The sequence below is a fragment of the Nilaparvata lugens genome, chromosome 3 (assembly GCF_014356525.2).
Source record: "Nilaparvata lugens isolate BPH chromosome 3, ASM1435652v1, whole genome shotgun sequence".
Classification (NCBI taxonomy): Eukaryota; Metazoa; Arthropoda; class Insecta; order Hemiptera; family Delphacidae; genus Nilaparvata; species Nilaparvata lugens.
The window spans coordinates 39615004-39630253 of NC_052506.1; the positions used below are offsets into that span (position 1 = coordinate 39615004).

General features: G+C 35.0%; 1 protein-coding gene across 3 annotated transcripts in view; it reads right to left on the reverse strand.

Moving 5' to 3' along the window:
• The window catches only part of LOC111050376 (endoplasmic reticulum-Golgi intermediate compartment protein 2), a 43476-nt gene that overhangs the window by 20012 nt on the left and 8214 nt on the right, over window positions 1-15250 (reverse strand). For all 3 annotated transcript variants that reach the window (XM_022336691.2, XM_022336692.2, XM_039423766.1), the window contains 3 exons: window positions 9615-9756; window positions 7049-7204; window positions 6277-6493 (listed from right to left, as the gene is read on the reverse strand). In XM_022336691.2, coding sequence (XP_022192383.1) covers window positions 6277-6493; window positions 7049-7204; window positions 9615-9720 — 479 coding nt within the window. In that variant the 5' untranslated portion in view covers window positions 9721-9756. The remainder of the gene's footprint in view (window positions 1-6276; window positions 6494-7048; window positions 7205-9614; window positions 9757-15250) is intronic.

A 15250-nucleotide genomic window follows, 5' to 3' on the forward strand; every position in this document is an offset into this window, starting at 1 on the left:
AAAATCATTATGATTATGATTATCATTAATGATTATGTAGCTGAAACAGTACAAATTAAAAAAAAAACTTGAAGATATCTATTGGTATCTATATCTAATACACAGTGTTTCAGAAGTAGTGTCAAACATTTTAGGGTATTGTTCCTGGATGATAGAAGACTACAAATGTCGTATTTTAAGTGTCCAAAACTCAGCGGTTATTCTTATAGCTGCCATTTTGTTTTTTTTTCACTTAGCAATTTTTATCTTAAGAACAAAATGATGATTGTATTGATATGAAATTTGGCATGAATATTTATGCTATGAAGACTCAACTTTGAAGACTAAAATAAAAAAATTTCGATGTAAATTTTCAAAATGGCGACCATTTTAAATTTTTGATTGCAAATTTCACGAAAACCGTTCATTTTACAGAAAATTACAAGAGACAAAAAGTTAGCAAATTTTATCAAGATTTCAAGGATACCTTATTTATTAAGATTTGTCGAAGAAGAACAGAGAAATTAATTATTTTCGTACAGCATGCATGATCATGAACAAAAAGATCATCAGGAAAACATTGTAAAATAAGCTGGATGACCATAGGCTCCATACCGAGTTTCATAGCTTCATATTAAATACAATTTGAATTGAAAATTCAATATTGATGTTTAAATTGTGAAAATTGGTCATGCATGCAATACGAAAATAATAAATTTTTCTATTATTCTTTAGTTATACCCATTGTTATTGTGTAGTAGCTGATACAGCACTTGGAATAGTATATAAGCTCTAGTAATTAAGATTCTTTGTCTCATTTGTATATTTTGGGCAGTCACTATGCCAGTTATACCCATTGTTTTTGTATAGTAGCTGATACAGCACTTGGAATAGTATATAAGCTCTAGTAATTAAGATTCTTTGCCTCATTTGTATATTTTGGGCAGTCACTATGCCAGTTATACCCATTGTTATTGTGTAGTAGCTGATACAGCACTTGGAATAGTATATAAGCTCTAGTTATTAAGATTATTTGTCTCATTTGTGTATTTTGGGCAGTCACTATGCCAGTTATACCCATTGTTTTTGTATAGTAGCTGATACAGCACTTGGAATAGTATATAAGCTCTAGTTATTAAGATTCTTTGTCTGATTTGTATATTTTGGGCAGTCACTATGCCAGTTATACCCATTGTTTTTGTATAGTAGCTGATACAGCACTTGGAATAGTATATAAGCTCTAGTAATTAAGATTCTTTGCCTCATTTGTATATTTTGGGCAGTCACTATGCGAGTTATACCCATTGTTTTTGTATAGTAGCTGATACAGCACTTGGAATAGTATATAAGCTCTAGTAATTAAGATTATTTGCCTTATTTGTATATTTTGGGCAGTCACTATGTCAGTTTGTTTCAACAATAAATCTTTTTAAAAAGGGTGTCACGTGTTCAACTCCGCCAGTGCCGGTCGCAAGCCCGGGACTCATCTTGCAAATGATGAGGAAGGAGGAGCGGGAGGAGTAACAACCTCGTGAAAAAACCAGGGTCCATCTGGCTCCGGATGGTAGCACCCTGTAAGGGCCCCTGCCTAGGGATACTAGGTGAAAACCGGTCAACGGTCACGATGGCGGAAGAGGAGTCAAATCCCAACGGCAGAGTGGGCGGAAGAGCCTAGGGGAGTTAACCCTGAAGGAAAATCTGGCAGGTGTCCTAGGCCATAAAGCGGCGGCCCCGCTAAGGCACTCGGGTATTGTGGGCTAATAACCCGCATACCTTAAATCAACCTTATTACTGAAACTGAAGAGAATGAAAACCGGACCGGAAATTTAGGAACATTTGGAATGAAACAAAAAACTCGAATTGGATTTTGGAATATACGGACTTTAGGAGAGAGAGGAAAACTAAGACAGGTGGTTAGGGAGATGATTGCTTACAAATTGGATATTCTTGGCTTGTGTGAGGTTAGATGGCCTGACTTTGGTGAAATGAAAACAAGTGATGACACAACTTTCATCTACTCAGGTAAAACTGGAGAAAATGCAGAACGTAGAAATGGAGTTGGCATACTCATGAGCAAGATAGCTAGGAGGAGCTTAATGAGTTGGAACCCCGTCTCCGATAGAATTTTGACTGCTAGATTCAAAACAAAGATTAGACATGTTACCATTATACAGTGCTATGCCCCAACAGAGACTAGTGAGGATCAAATGAAGGAGGCTTTCTATGGAGAGTTGAATGAAACTATAAGAACTGTCAACCAGAGAGATATAGTAATAGTGATGGGGGATCTAAATGCTAAGTTGGGTGCGGATAATGAAGGATTAGAGCACATAATGGGAAAGCATGGTCTAGGTGAGCGTAACATAAATGGAGAAATGTTTATTGACTTTTGTGCAGACCGTGATCTTGTAATTGGCGGAACTCTATTTCCTCATAAGAAATGCCACAAAGTATCCTGGGTATCTCCAGACCATCTCACTGAAAATCAGATTGACCACTTTGCTGTTAGTAGAAAATTCAGGAGGTGTCTCACTGATGTACGAAATAAGAGAGGGGCAGATGCAAATAGTGATCATCATTTAATGGTAGCTACGTTTGCTATGAAGATAATGGCTGCAGGGAGGAAATTTGTGAGTCCCAGAATGCGATTTGATGAAGCAAAGCTGAGGAATGAGCATGTGAAAACCCAGTTTGCTCTTGAAGTCAAAAACCGCTTTGATGTTTTGATGCAGGAGAATGATGAGAGAAGTGTTGACAGTCTATGGATGAATGTTAGAGAAGCTTACCTAGAAACAAGCAAATCTGTTCTAGGTAAGAGAGATCACCAGAAGAAGGACTGGATGTCTGAACAAACATGGGATCTTATACAGCTCAGAAAAGTTAAGAAAGCCAACATCAATACGAGCAAAACTAGGTTGCAGAAAAAACAGGCCCAGGATGAGTACTCAAGAACAGAGAAGGAGGTGAAAAAGTGTGTCAGAAGGGATCACCGAAAGTATGTAGATGATATGGCAGCTAGGGCAGAGCAAGCAGCAAGGATAGGTGACAGCAAAGAGTTGTACAGAATCACAAGAGCTTTATCCAAGAGATCCTATCGAAATGATGGCCCAGTAAAGAGTAAGGAAGGGCAATTGCTGACTAGTAAGGATGAGCAACTTGAAAGATGGAGAGAACACTTCATGGAAATCTTCAATAGGCAAAATGAGATAGAGGATCATGAAGAAATAGAGCACAGAGATGGGCCAATGGTCACAGACATAGAATGGGAAGTGCCAACAAAAGATGAGGTGAAGAAGGCTATAAGTGAGATGAAAAATGGAAAAGCTCCTGGCTCAGACAATATCTCACCAGATGTTTTAAAAGTTGATGTAGAGACGAGTGCTGATATCTTGTATCCCCTAATCACCAAAATTTGGGAAGAAGAAAGAGTTCCTGCAGAATGGAAGACAGGTACTATAATGAAGATACCCAAGAAAGGTTGCTCTACAGATTGTGTAAACTGGAGAGGGGTAACACTGCTCTCAGTGCCTAGTAAAGTGCTAGCAAGAGTAATCCTAAACAGGATAAAGGATTCTGTTGAAAGGAAAATACGGAGAGAACAAGCTGGTTTTAGGAAGCACCGTAGCTGTGTAGATTTAATAAACACACTGAGGATAATTTTAGAGCAAAGTGTTGAATGGCAGAGCACTGTTTACCTGGCTTTCATCGATTTCGAAAGAGCTTTTGACTCAGTTAACAGAAGAGTGATGTGGAGTACACTGATTAATTATGGCATCCCACAGAAGATGGTGAGCATTCTGAGAAATATGTATGAGGATTGTGAGTGCCGTGTCCTCCATGCAGGAAGTTTGAGTGAACCCCTACCTGTCACTTCTGGAGTCCGTCAAGGCTGTGTGTTGTCTCCCACGTTATTCTTGCTGGTTTTGGACAGTGTGATGAGAAGAGCTGGTGGAGGTAGGAGAAGAGGGATACCTTGGGGCCTAAGAGGGCGGCTAGAGGATCTGGACTTTGCTGATGATATATGTCTACTGGCACAGCGCTTTACTGACATGCAAGAAAAGCTGAGAAATATTTCAAATGAGGCAATAAAGGCCGGCTTGCAGATAAATGCTAGAAAGACAAAGGAAATGAGAGTAAATGCAAGAACAGACATGCCTTTGAAAATGGGCGACTCCAATATCGAGCTGGTAGAGTCCTTTTTATACTTGGGTAGTATGGTCACTGTAGAAGGAGGAGCTGATCAAGATGTAAAGAGTCGAATCAAGAAAGCAAACGGAGCTTTTATACAATTGAGGCCAATTTGGGCAAATAAAAATATATCCAAAGCCACAAAGATTCGACTCTTTAATAGCAATGTAAAATCAGTCCTCTTATATGGATGTGAAACCTGGAAGGTGACTACAGTGACCTCTAAAATGTTACAAGTATTTGTAAATAGATATTTGCGTCGCATAATGGGCATCAGATGGCCAGAGGTTATCAGCAACGAAGCACTATGGGAGTCTACCTGTCAGGATCCAATCCAAATGCAGATAAAAAGAAGGAAATGGAGATGGATTGGGCACACGTTGCGCAAGGAAGAAGGTGCCATTGAAAAAGACGCATTGGACTGGAATCCTCAAGGACACCGTGCAAGAGGACGCCCAAAAATCACGTGGAAGCGTACCATCCAAACAGAAATTGGGAAAGCCGGCAAAACGTGGTTGGAGGTGAAGGCGTTAGCACGCGACAGAGTTGGATGGAGGACATTCTCGGAAGCCCTATGCTCCTCAAGGAGCGACAGGAACTAAGTCAAGTCAAGTGTCACGTGTTCCATTTACTTAACTTTCGACCAATCTTAATAAATAAGGTATCCTTGAAATCTTGATAAAATTTGCTTACTTTTTTGTCTCTTGTACATTTTTCTGTAAAGTGAACGGTTTTCGTGAAATTTGCAATCAAAAATTTAAAATTGCTGCCATTTTGAAAATTTACATTGAAAATGTATAATTTTAGTTTTTAAAGTCGAGTCTTTACAGCTTAAATATTCCTGCCAAATTTCAAATCAATACATCATTTCGTTTTTGAGATAAAAATTGCCAAGTGGAAAAAACAAAATGCCAGCTATAAAGATAACCGCTGAGTTTTGGACACTTGAAATACGAGATTTGTAGTCTTCTATCATCCTGGAACAATACCCTAAAATGTTCAACACTACTTCTGAAACACCCTGTATATTGGTTGATAAGGCAACATCTTAGCAACAGAGTTGAACATTTTTAAATTTCCAGTTTTATAACAGAATTTAATATTTATCTAATTTTTTTGGACAAATGTTTTTTATGTGTTTATCAAATAGTTCTAAAGGTTTAAGAACAATTTTTTTTTTGGAAGTGGATTTTTCATGAATAAATTTCAAAGGCAAGATTACGAATGTATTCCAACCTTAAAATTAAAGTGTTGTGCATTACATTATGAGTGGATTTTGAGCTTGTAATTTGAAGCTCAGATATAGCAGGCCGAACACAGCAATGTCTCCCGGCTTCATAGGCCAAAGAAGTTATCGGCTCTTTAAATATTTTTAATTTTTGTATTGGCCTATGAGTGCATATGCATATAATATATATAAACTTGAAGATCAATTTATGAAGACTTTGAAAGGTCAAACTTTGAGCTTCAATTATGCAGAATTAGTTCAGAATGATAACAAGATATTTAAGTGACATACCAAGGTTACAGAAACATAATATATTAAAACTACTTCAAAGGTAAGAGTGTATAGAATCACCGAACCATTAGTTGATCAGATGAGGAAGAAGAGAATATCTTTCTTTGGACATCTCTTGAGAATTGATTCTTTCAGGATTTCCAAAAAAAGAATAAATTTCTTCATAAACCGAAAATCTTAGCTCGGTTGATTAAAAAAATTGAATAAGATATGAATGAGCTCCAAATTTAAATAGAAGAACAGAAGTCTAAGTCCGGAAACTATCGAAAGCTGAAACCACAAGGCTTCAACAGCGGGAACCTACCCGATGACGGGCGATGGTGATTTCTGATGAGGAGCGTCGCAGGAGGTTGGAGAGATCGAGGGATTACTGGAGAAAAATACGAATAAGGGGGTACCAAGGCAATAATTATTAAAACCCCATTTTTTAATTTATTGAGCTTATGTAGTCAAATGCGGCTTTAAAAAAAACACGTTACTTTACTTGATTACACATTGTATTTATTAGTGATTATTGTATTATGCTTTTTGTGAAATAAAATAGATTTGATTTGATTACAGGTTAATTTACATGATTCAGGTAAACTAACCTTGTTGGAGGATCACCATAGTATTGCACCTGTCGAGATTTCCAGAGCAGATCTTGGATAGCGTGGAACTGTTCCCTGAGGTACATGTTGAAATGCCGAACATTATCGAAATGCCTCCTCTGTTCTAAACTCAATTCGAACCACGTGTTTTCCTCTTCTAAATTACCAAACATCATCACGTTCTGGTTTGTTGAATCAAGAATATCGGCACCAACATCTGAAATACGAAACAACAATAAGAATGCTGTCTCCTGTGAAGAAAAATTGCAAAAAATTGTAAAAATAATTGATATTAGAGTTACATTAGTACAATTTACTTGAGAGAAGTCCAAATACCTAGTCCATGTCCTATAGTTCTTCTAGTTGTTGTTTAGATTCTACATAGCTGTAAAAATAGCACAATGAAAGAGTGCTACTCTTTTGAGTCTTTTGACTCTCATGTTTCAAACTCAGATGGTCGCGAGATAATTACATGTGAAAAATTCACATTATGAATGAATTGTACAGAAAGTATTTCTATGAAATGTGTTGTTTACTTGGATATCTAAATTTTCAATCTAGGCAAAAAATTAAATTTTATTTTTTAGTTCAAGATACTAGCAATGAGTGAACACATATCCAGTACAGGTACCTAAAGAAGCCGAATAATAAATAAATGGTTTTTTGAAATAGAAATCTATTTTTTTTAGTCAAGTTATAGACAGAAAAATAGAAATCACTCTATAAAGTCTGCTATGATTAGGAGTTTGTAGAGGAGAATTATTATACTTACTTTGACAAGGCATTGCAACAGTGATATCAATATTCAATTTGATTTTTCCATCATAATCCGTGTCGGGTGAGAACTTGAAAATAAATCTGTTATCAAAATAGTAACGAATTTCCGAGTAGACGAGCCATGTTATTAACGTCAGCGTGATCAAAGTAACTGAAAAAAACAACGTCAGCGTCAGTCAGCATGATCAAAGTAACTGAAAAAAAAAACTAATAAGTCGAGAATAAGGTGAACAATGGCAAAAATCTTGGTGAAATTAAGATTAGAATGTGGGTTAAAAATAGAAAATTATTCGTAAATCCCTTATTCTTATTAATAAAGAATGAAATGATTTACTATTCCGAATAAAAACTATTGAGATTGAAAAACCACTGATTTCATTCAATATGTATATCCAGCACAAAGCACAACAACAAGAAGAAATTTAAGGTTAATATGAAGAAATGATATTGAGTTTATGGGAACCGAAACGAATGTAAGAATTACTATTCAGTGAAAACTCAATTTTTCAAATCAATGTTTTCTGTATATTTTATGTGTTCATTTTCTTGTTTAGGGCTACTTTGTATTTACATAACAATTGAAAATCAAAGTACCCTTTCAACATTTATTCTATTCCCACACAAAATGTTTGAAATATCCAAGTCATTTTCAAGTGTGAAAGAACAGAAGAGAATGTTTGTTTTTACACATTGAATTCGTTATAGGCTTACGACATATTATGGTATGCAATTTTTCATAATTGAATACACTGCTATATAGCATTAGCATTAATAATACAAGAATAAAACTGGAAGAAGCAATATTGATAGTTAGAAATAATTTATTCAAAATTGTTTTGACGTCCATACTTCAATAGTTATTTGTGCAACTAGTGCGCAAAGTGACAGTTTGCTGCACCGAAAGAAACGTTTCTTGAGTGCAGCAGAGGAACTTTGCGCACGTATTTCACATTAAGTTTTTCCTACAGTTACCATTGAATATGAAAAGTGGGTAATTATGGGTAAAATTGCCTGAAATCCATCAAATGTAAATCTGTGTAATTTTATTATTAATAAATAAAATAGAATGTAGTAGGCCTATGTGTGTTTGAATGGTGGCTATGTGCTGTCAACTGCTGTCATCCACTGTTGTCCACCCCATTAAGATTCTTATAAAGTGCACCTGTCACAGTTACCAACTTAATTTTGATTTTGCCGCACTGGTGCTCCATATAACCTACTAACTATTTTGCGTTGCCATGTTGCAAATTTGGAGTGCAGGAAAATTTTTTCCCGCACTAGAGCGGAAAAGTGATTCTTTGCGTTCTGTAATCAGTGCAGCAATGGCCACTTTTCAACGTAACTGTGGGAAAAATATTGAATTACACCGATGTTTGGTATATATATATCTCCAACTTCTTCACTCAAAGGAATATTCTCATAAAAATAAGAAAATAAAGTTAAGACACATACATTTAAATGCATGCATAAATATGATTAAAATGCCTCCAACGCTTGAAGATTCTGCAAATGATTTCAGAAGCTTCTTGAATTACTGTTATGTGAACAAAATTTCTTTAGGCTAGTTTTACACACATTTGGTTCGGTTCGTTTCGTTTTCGGCAAATTCCGATAAGTGTGAAACGGTAATTCGGTTTGAATTCGGTACCGAATAGAAACCGCATACAACCGAACGTCCACTTGACACTAATAAATTCCATCAGGTTTAAATTCGTTGCTAGCGAGAGGCCACTTTCACATACATTCGGTTCTGTTCGGTTCGTTTCGCTTTCGGTTGATTCCGATAAAAGTGTGAAACAGTAATTCGGTTTGAATTCGGTTCCGAATAGCAACCGCATAACACCGAACGCCCCCTCGACTCGAATAGGTTTTATCATATTTGAATTCGTTGCTAGGAAACAGGAAACAAAAACAAAGTCTTTCACACACGCTCGGTTTTTTGTTTTTATTTTAACCTGATATCGAGATTATCTGTTTCAAAATCTTCTATGTCAGAATTATATGGTCAATTCATTTTAGATAGTGCACTGGAGCACTTTTTTCTCAATGAATAGTTTGATAAAGAAATATGATGATAAATATAAACTCAGGGAGAATTTTTATTTTATTTATTTTTCCAATAAAAATAAATTACATGATTTCATTGATGGAGAGAAGAGATGAAAGTTATGTGCCATGTGTCAAAACAAGAAACAAATTTCCAATTTAAAAAAAATCACTCTGAACGTCCAAAATTAACATAATTAAAAACTATTCAAAGAGTTTCAATTTGAAAATTTTGTAGCTCAAGAAATCACATCCTACTATTTGAACACCAGCTGTTATATTTAAATACCAACATGAATAATATTGTGGAAATCCAAACACAGCTGTGTTTGAGAAGAAAATACCTAATTAGAACCGTACGAATTAGAGCCTGATATGTATGAAAGTCTCATTCGTTTTCGGCAACGAACCGAACCGAATGAAACCGAATGTGTGTGAAGCTAGCCTAACTCAATAAAAAATTGATTATGAATATTCTTACACAATGGAAGGAAACATTGAGCTAAGATACATACATGTGCCGCCAACTCTAGAAGATTCTACAAATGATTCCGGAAGCTTATTGAATGTGTCAAATTCTTTTACTGTTTCTGCTAGTTTATTTTTCCTGCTTCTGAGCATTGTTGGATCATGTCATATGACTACCGAAATAAAAACCTGCAACATAATAGATAGGGAATAAGCTTGAATAGGAGACAAATTTATTCAGGACAAGATTTTACATAAAACTGAGGATGAAACATAGCAGATAGCTAGTTGCTAAATCGTTTCCAACAATCTGTGAATATAATTGATTTATAGAATATTTTTATGTCAATTATTAATTTTTTTATTTGCTCACTGAAATAGTTATTTGTGCAACTAGTACGAGCCGTAGGCGAGTGCGGAATGGTTTCTTGAGTGCAGCAAAGGAACTTTGCACATGTATTTCACATTAAATTTTTCCTACAGTTACCATTGAATATGAAAAGTGAGTTATTATGGGTAGAATGTCCTGAAGTCTATCAAATGTTTGTCTGTATAATTTTGTAAATGAATAACAAATTTAATTAATTCCTAAGTTGATAATTCAATAAAAAATTGGTTTATTCCTAAATATAAAAGTTGTTGGATCTTTAAATTTTCAATTTTCAAATTTTAGAATTTTTTTCATATTTTTAAAGTTTGAAAATTTTAGTTTCAAATTTAAAAAATTTTGAATTTCCAATTTTTAAAGTTTTTGTTTTAAATTTTTCATTTTTTATATTTTTTTAAATTTTAATAATTCATTTATCAGTTTTAAATATTTATTTCAAAATTACATAAATAATTTTCATTGATGTTGAAAATTCTCAGCCAAAAAAAGAGACTGTGAATGGATTTGAGCCCCAACCTTATCATCCTTGTCAATATTTCATCTACCAGTCCAGTTCGCTCTCATCTGAGCTACTGAACCACTCTCAGATGAATGTATCCTTGAAGGGGGTTTATCTTATGTAAGCACTAGCAGGGCACCTGTGCTTCGCTACGGGAATTAAAAGATAAGATTATTTTTGTGAAACATTTATAATCTAAATTCTAACAAAATTGTTATAATCGTTTTTGAGGTTAGGCCACAACTTGACATGAGAATTATTGAGTCAAATCATTTGAATAATCATTGATGTGTTGGAACTGCTCTGTAGAATAGTAGTCCAATTGCAGAGAATTTTGTAGAATATTGGGCGGGGCTTAAGAGTCGACCTCGAATTTATTCATTGGCAATTGATATTTCCCATTGACAGTTATCAAATCAGCAGTGATCATGTTATTTTTGCTTTTGCTTGATGCAATTGAAGATTAAATTCCAAATTAAGTTGATTCGGAATTTTATGACTCTTGTATCCATGAATCTCTTGCTATTCTAAAATTTTTGGCATAGCATGACACTTAATTTTTGTTTCACTTATTCAAAAGTGTGAAAGCAGCCAATCCACTGATTCTTTCTTTCATGGAAGTCCATTTATACAAAAGAGTCTATTCATAATAACTTAGTTAGTATAACATTTATTGTAGCTGATTCCTCATGTCCTAAACTTTACTATCATAAATATTTAAGTGGTATGAATTTGCATAAATCTGAATAGAGTTTATTCAATCACTTTTGACTTCCATTATATGATTTCTTTCTTTGATCTTAGCTTGAAACCAAAAGCTTAGGGATGAAAATTTGGATGCAAACTAACATATGATTCAATTTAATTTCTATCTAAAATATAGGGGCACCGAGCTTTGCTTGTTGTTTATTCATTGATAAACAGAACACAATTATTTAGAATGATTGGGGAAGGACTAACCGTCACAGCCCAAGACTGTTTCTTCCCCGAATTTTGATTTATACACTATAAATAGTCCAAAAAGTAGGTTATGTTCCATACACTTGAATTCAGATCCAATTTTAATCCAAACATTTGAAAACAGAAAAGTTCTGATTTAGATTGTTTACAGACCAAATTGAATAACAAAAAACACTCACTAATCACTTGAAACTGTAAAATAATGATTAACTTTGAAAATTATGATGAAAATTACTCTAATTTAGGATGATATATATACCATGTCATGTCAACAAATCAGATTATTTTGATCAAGTTGATTAAAATTTCTAGATTCAACAGCTGGACATAATTATATCTCTCTCCTATTATAAAGGCACTCACATCTTCTGTTATCAACAGACAACGAAATTATCTGTTTTTCCAAGAATGAATAATTATCATCCTTTTCATGTCCTTCAGTGAGTTTCCCAGGGATGAGACCTAGTGCAATCGATTTTTTATATCATAAACCTACTATGTTCCAAATTTTGTGAAAATCGTTAGAGCTGTTTTCGAGATCCGTTGGACATACATAACCATATAACCATATACAGAAATATTGCTCTCTTAATATAATAGGATTGACAACTTTAGTATTTTGATCTATCAATATCAATAGGTTTTTCTTGTGTCATGTAATGACATCATGGAAGGAAATAGGGGCAGCTGATGGAATATTATGTTTTTTTATTTAGTTTTTAGCTGATATTGAAACATGAAAATATCAGCCCAGTAGCACAAAAGCCTGTTCAATTTCAATCAGGATTGAATTTCATGAAAATTAATCAGAGCAGGGTTTTTTTTTTAAATAGAAGGCTTCTCTCATTAGTTCTCGTGGTATTTAGTCCACGAATGAATATGATAATGAATTAACAGACAGTGCAACTGGTTCTCTCAAGGCCATGGCTGCGTACAACAAACATAGAGTGACAGAGGAACCAATACAACAGAAGCTGAAGAAATTAGTCCCATTTCTATCACCTCACAATAAACATTACATTCAACTACCATATGTTTGGAGAGATCGATTTTAAATTTCGTTTGCTATAATCCGGTCACTTTCTGAATCTATTCTTCCAGATGCTCCATGAATACTGTAATGTTTTAAATTAATTAGGTCGCCAAATTTGTTGATTCAACTACATATATTGTAATCGTTTTCATTCGCACACACTCTCTCAAGTTTTCAACAGATTATGGAAACTCTTTTCTGATCAGCTGCTACTTGAGGGACCAATAATCCTCTCTCAAGGAACTTAAGCGAATTTACCCAGAGTTAAGACCTGTTCCAAAATAATGTTTTCTGTCACAAACCCACTATATTCCTGATTTAATAAAAATCTTTAGAGCCGTTTCGAGATCCATCCGACATACATACATATCCACAAACACACATATTCAAACAGAAATTGCTTTCTTAGTATAATAATAGAGAAACAATAGCATGAAACAATTACGCTATTGTTTCTCTATGGTATAATTGACTTCAATGATTATGATTTCACTAGCCGTCAGGCTCGCTTCGCTCGCCATGTCCGTCTAGCCAGGGGGCTCCGCCCCCTGGACCCCCGACTGGATCGACCAAGAATGAAATCAGCAGGCTCGCTTCGCTCGCCTGCATTTTTCATTTGAGCATTTTTATCATATGTTAGTCGGGGGCCAGACTAAACGTCTGGCTAAACGGATATGGCGAGCGAAGCGAGCCTGACGGCTAGTAATAATATTCGCAGGATTGAAGTAGCAGTGCCCAATCAATTTTTCCGCGATAAATGCATTTAAATTTTCAACTTGGTGCCAACCTAACAAAGTCAACTCAACTTAATGCCAACCTGACAAAATTATTAATTTAGTTGCCAGTTAACAACTGTTTCGAAGAGGTACTCTATCTAGATTATAGTTCTATAGTAACATATGATATGGAAATTTCAATTATAATTAAGAGATTGGGAAAAGAAGAATATACATGCTAAAAGACGAACTTTAAACCCTTAAGAACAACCCTCAGGCTAGTTACATACACATCGATTTTTGGTCGTACGATATTTTACCGTCCTTATAAATTCTATTAGATTGAACAGATGATTTCAAACATATGATGTTTGCCAAGTTCCGTTTAATCTCATAGAATTCATAGTGACGACAAAATATCGTACGACCAAAAATCGATGTGTGTGTAACTAGCCTTAGAGTTAAAATGTTGCCAAAAGATTTCTTAGTGCGCCTCTAAAGGGCCAACTGAACATACCTACCAAATTTGAACGTTTTTGGTCCGGTAGATTTTTAGTACTGCGAGTGAGTGAGTGAGTGAGTGAGTCAGTCAGTCAGTGAGTGAGTGCCATCTCGCTTTTATATATATATATATATATATATATATATATATATATATATATATAGATTCAATGAGAGCTTATTTCACAAAATAATAACAGCTGGCATCAAAAGCAAAAATGTCAAACATGATTGAAATTGAAACAGTAGCGATCATCAACATTATTATCTTCATCTGATCTAAAGTAACCAAATTATAGTAAGATTCACATCAATGTGTCAGCATTGTTTTAATGGGGAGCATTGATGCTATTAATGAGGAATACTGACAGTCAACGAACTATTATGCATATTCTCTAATATTTTTAGAATAAAGAATCAATGTTTGGGAATAATTGATTCATGGGAAAAGCGCCTTACTTCTATGGAAGATATTTTTACATTAGGAAAAGCAACAACAGCTATTTGGCCGTTCTAATAAATAACCCCTTTCTTTCATCCAAGTTATATTTTGGCCGAATTTCCTCATTCTTTGCAAATAGATTCCACAACAGACACTTCTGAAGTTTTAAAAATACCCTCCATTTATCATAATGAATTATTAAAATTTAATCGAAACTGTTTAAGCAGTTTTCGCGATGTCGGATATACAAACAAAATTAGTCTTGATAGAATAGGATGAATTGATTGAAGCAACTCCAGTCATAAAAGTTTGTTTTATGAAAAATAAAAATTATCTATACTCCAAGGTATAGCTCCGATTGAAGCAGCAGTGCCCAATCAATTTGTCCTCGATAAAATGCATTTTAATTAGTTCTTATTTTGCATTTTATTAGGACAGTGTTGAGCAGCCTAGGGCAGGTCGATGTTGACTCGTCTCCTGATGCTGCATCTTCACTCACTCCACTCTGTGAATCTCACTCCCCATAACAGCAGAAGCAAGCTATAGGCCTACATGCACTAACTGTGGACTGGCAGATTACCAAACGTTTGAAAATTGGCCAGCAGTGCTCCAGGTAATGCGATGACGTCATGTCACTGAGAACTTTCTTCTGTAGGAGGAGAATCCTTTATAGCGCCCTGCATGGCCCCATAGTACTATTCCATCTTTTATCGGTCTAAAGTGTTTTCTGACCTGTCTGTTCAACCGATTTGGGTTGTTGAAAGATGGATTTCTCGACACAAAAACCGCGGAAATTTGTGGAAACATTTTAAGCAGACAAACATGACAAAAAACAATGACAAATATTGCTATGTTTGCCACGTAGCAGCTGGGCCAGATGCTTTGAATTCTTGTGAAATCGGTTTCTCACTGGAGAGTTGTTTTGTGGATAGCAATTGGAAGAGCGAAGAATTAAGAGGGAAGAACTTAGATTTTGACTAAACCCACAAGTATGAAATCAAGAAACAAGTAAGTATATGACTATAGAACAGCTCATGGTAGGCTAAAATCAAGTAGTTGGCAGGCACATATCGCTTCAGTTTCCGCATCAAAAATGTCACCCTGGCCAGTCGATTGCACAGCAAGCCAAAATGTTGCTCTCACG